Source organism: Limulus polyphemus, unplaced genomic scaffold, assembly GCF_000517525.1.
Source record: "Limulus polyphemus unplaced genomic scaffold, Limulus_polyphemus-2.1.2 Scaffold3533, whole genome shotgun sequence".
Classification (NCBI taxonomy): domain Eukaryota; kingdom Metazoa; phylum Arthropoda; class Merostomata; order Xiphosura; family Limulidae; genus Limulus; species Limulus polyphemus.
Window position 1 is genome coordinate 30227 of NW_013669143.1, and position 1545 is coordinate 31771.

General features: G+C 34.9%; 1 protein-coding gene across 2 annotated transcripts in view; it reads right to left on the minus strand.

Moving 5' to 3' along the window:
• LOC111088317 overlaps nucleotides 1–1545 on the minus strand; it is a 23709-nt gene that overhangs the window by 7804 nt on the left and 14360 nt on the right. The window contains exon 6 of one of the 2 annotated variants that reach the window (XM_022398070.1): nucleotides 933–1304. In XM_022398070.1, coding sequence (XP_022253778.1) covers nucleotides 933–1304 — 372 coding nt within the window. Of the gene's footprint in view, nucleotides 1–249; nucleotides 1305–1545 lie in introns of those variants that run through there. The other variant, XM_022398069.1, reaches the window with a different exon arrangement.

Here is a 1545-nt window from a genome sequence, read left to right on the forward strand (position 1 = left end):
AATGTGCTCAATAATACTCTCTGACTGCAGATCAATTACTCACTATCTACACACACACACACATTATTCTGTCACGTTGTCACCCTCTTTTATATACCATACTACCCTATATCTAGTAAATGCTAGAGCATTCGCCAAGGTACAGGATAGTTCTAAAAAGCAGAGGGCGTGAGAATAGTCACGTGATCTCGCTGACGCAACAATATTGAAGACGTTCCGTTCATATTATTCACTTCACAATTATTTTTAAAAAGTAGTTGGCGTTCCATGACCGTTTTTTAATTAGCTAGATAATAATTAAGAATGTAAGTAAATCTTCCATTCATTGATGTCTTCTAGAGAAACCCACCTTGATTTATGGCCACTAATTATTTTAATAATCAATAAACAAAAAAAAGTAACTCATTTAAATTGTACACAAACGAACATTAAATATTGCAAATACCTTTCTTGGGGTTGCCTGAAAAAAAAAAAAGGTTAGAAGAAACACTATTTGCAAATTTTAATCACTAAATCAATTCTCATTAAATCTACACGTTATTCCTTGTCGTGAATTCTAAATTGAACATAACAAAACAAAAAAATATTCTAAACGAATGTTATGTTTCAATTATAGATACGTAAATAGATTTAATCTGACCTATATGACGATTGTTGTACAGTGGCGACCTCTTTGAACCAGTTCACATTCAAGTGAAAATTAAAAAAATTTTCCCGTTGCTTAATATTCAGCCTTTACTATATCAAAGAGTTATGCTACTTATTTTGGAAAGGGTAAATATATTTATAAAACCTCTCAAAAATGTGCAAATACATTTCTAAATTTTGCTACTGCTACCAAAGAAGCAAGAATTGTAGGTATCTTGAATTCTAGAAAAAGGTGTCGATGTGGAAAACGTCTTTACACGTACATCATATTTTGGATACTTTACCTGAATTTCGGGATATAAATACTTAAGACTTGTTTGGTGTGGAATTAGAACTTGCGAACGATCGGTGTCAACATTATAAGCGGCTCTAGGTGCTCTCTGGTGCTTCCTGAGTTGTAATCGTGATGAATTCATCCTACGACGATTCGGCAGCGTTTTACTGATAGGCTGCTGTTCTCCGTAAAATGGTCTTTTGTAATAGCGATTTCTAGCAATCTTTTTAGTATTTTCAGGTCCCTGGTCACCAGTGAATTCCGCTTTCGTCCCGTCATCATCGTCACTCCACGGATCAAGTCGTGGGTGTTGAAAACCAGCTGACCGAGGTCTGGCTGTGGATCGAAAGAGCAGTTCTTCGTCGGAGAAGCCGCCGTTGTCCTGCAGAAGATAGATGTAGTTTATATATAATAGATAGGATAATAGGACGATAATTAGTATTTAATGTGATTCATTATTTGGTGATAAATCGTACTTCGCCAGCTTCAACTTTACGTCACAACACTTGGTATATCATAGGTTGATATAATTAGTATTTAATGTGATTCACTATTTGGTGATAAATCATACTTCGCCAGCTTCAACTTTACGTCAGAACACTTGGTATATCATAGATTGATAT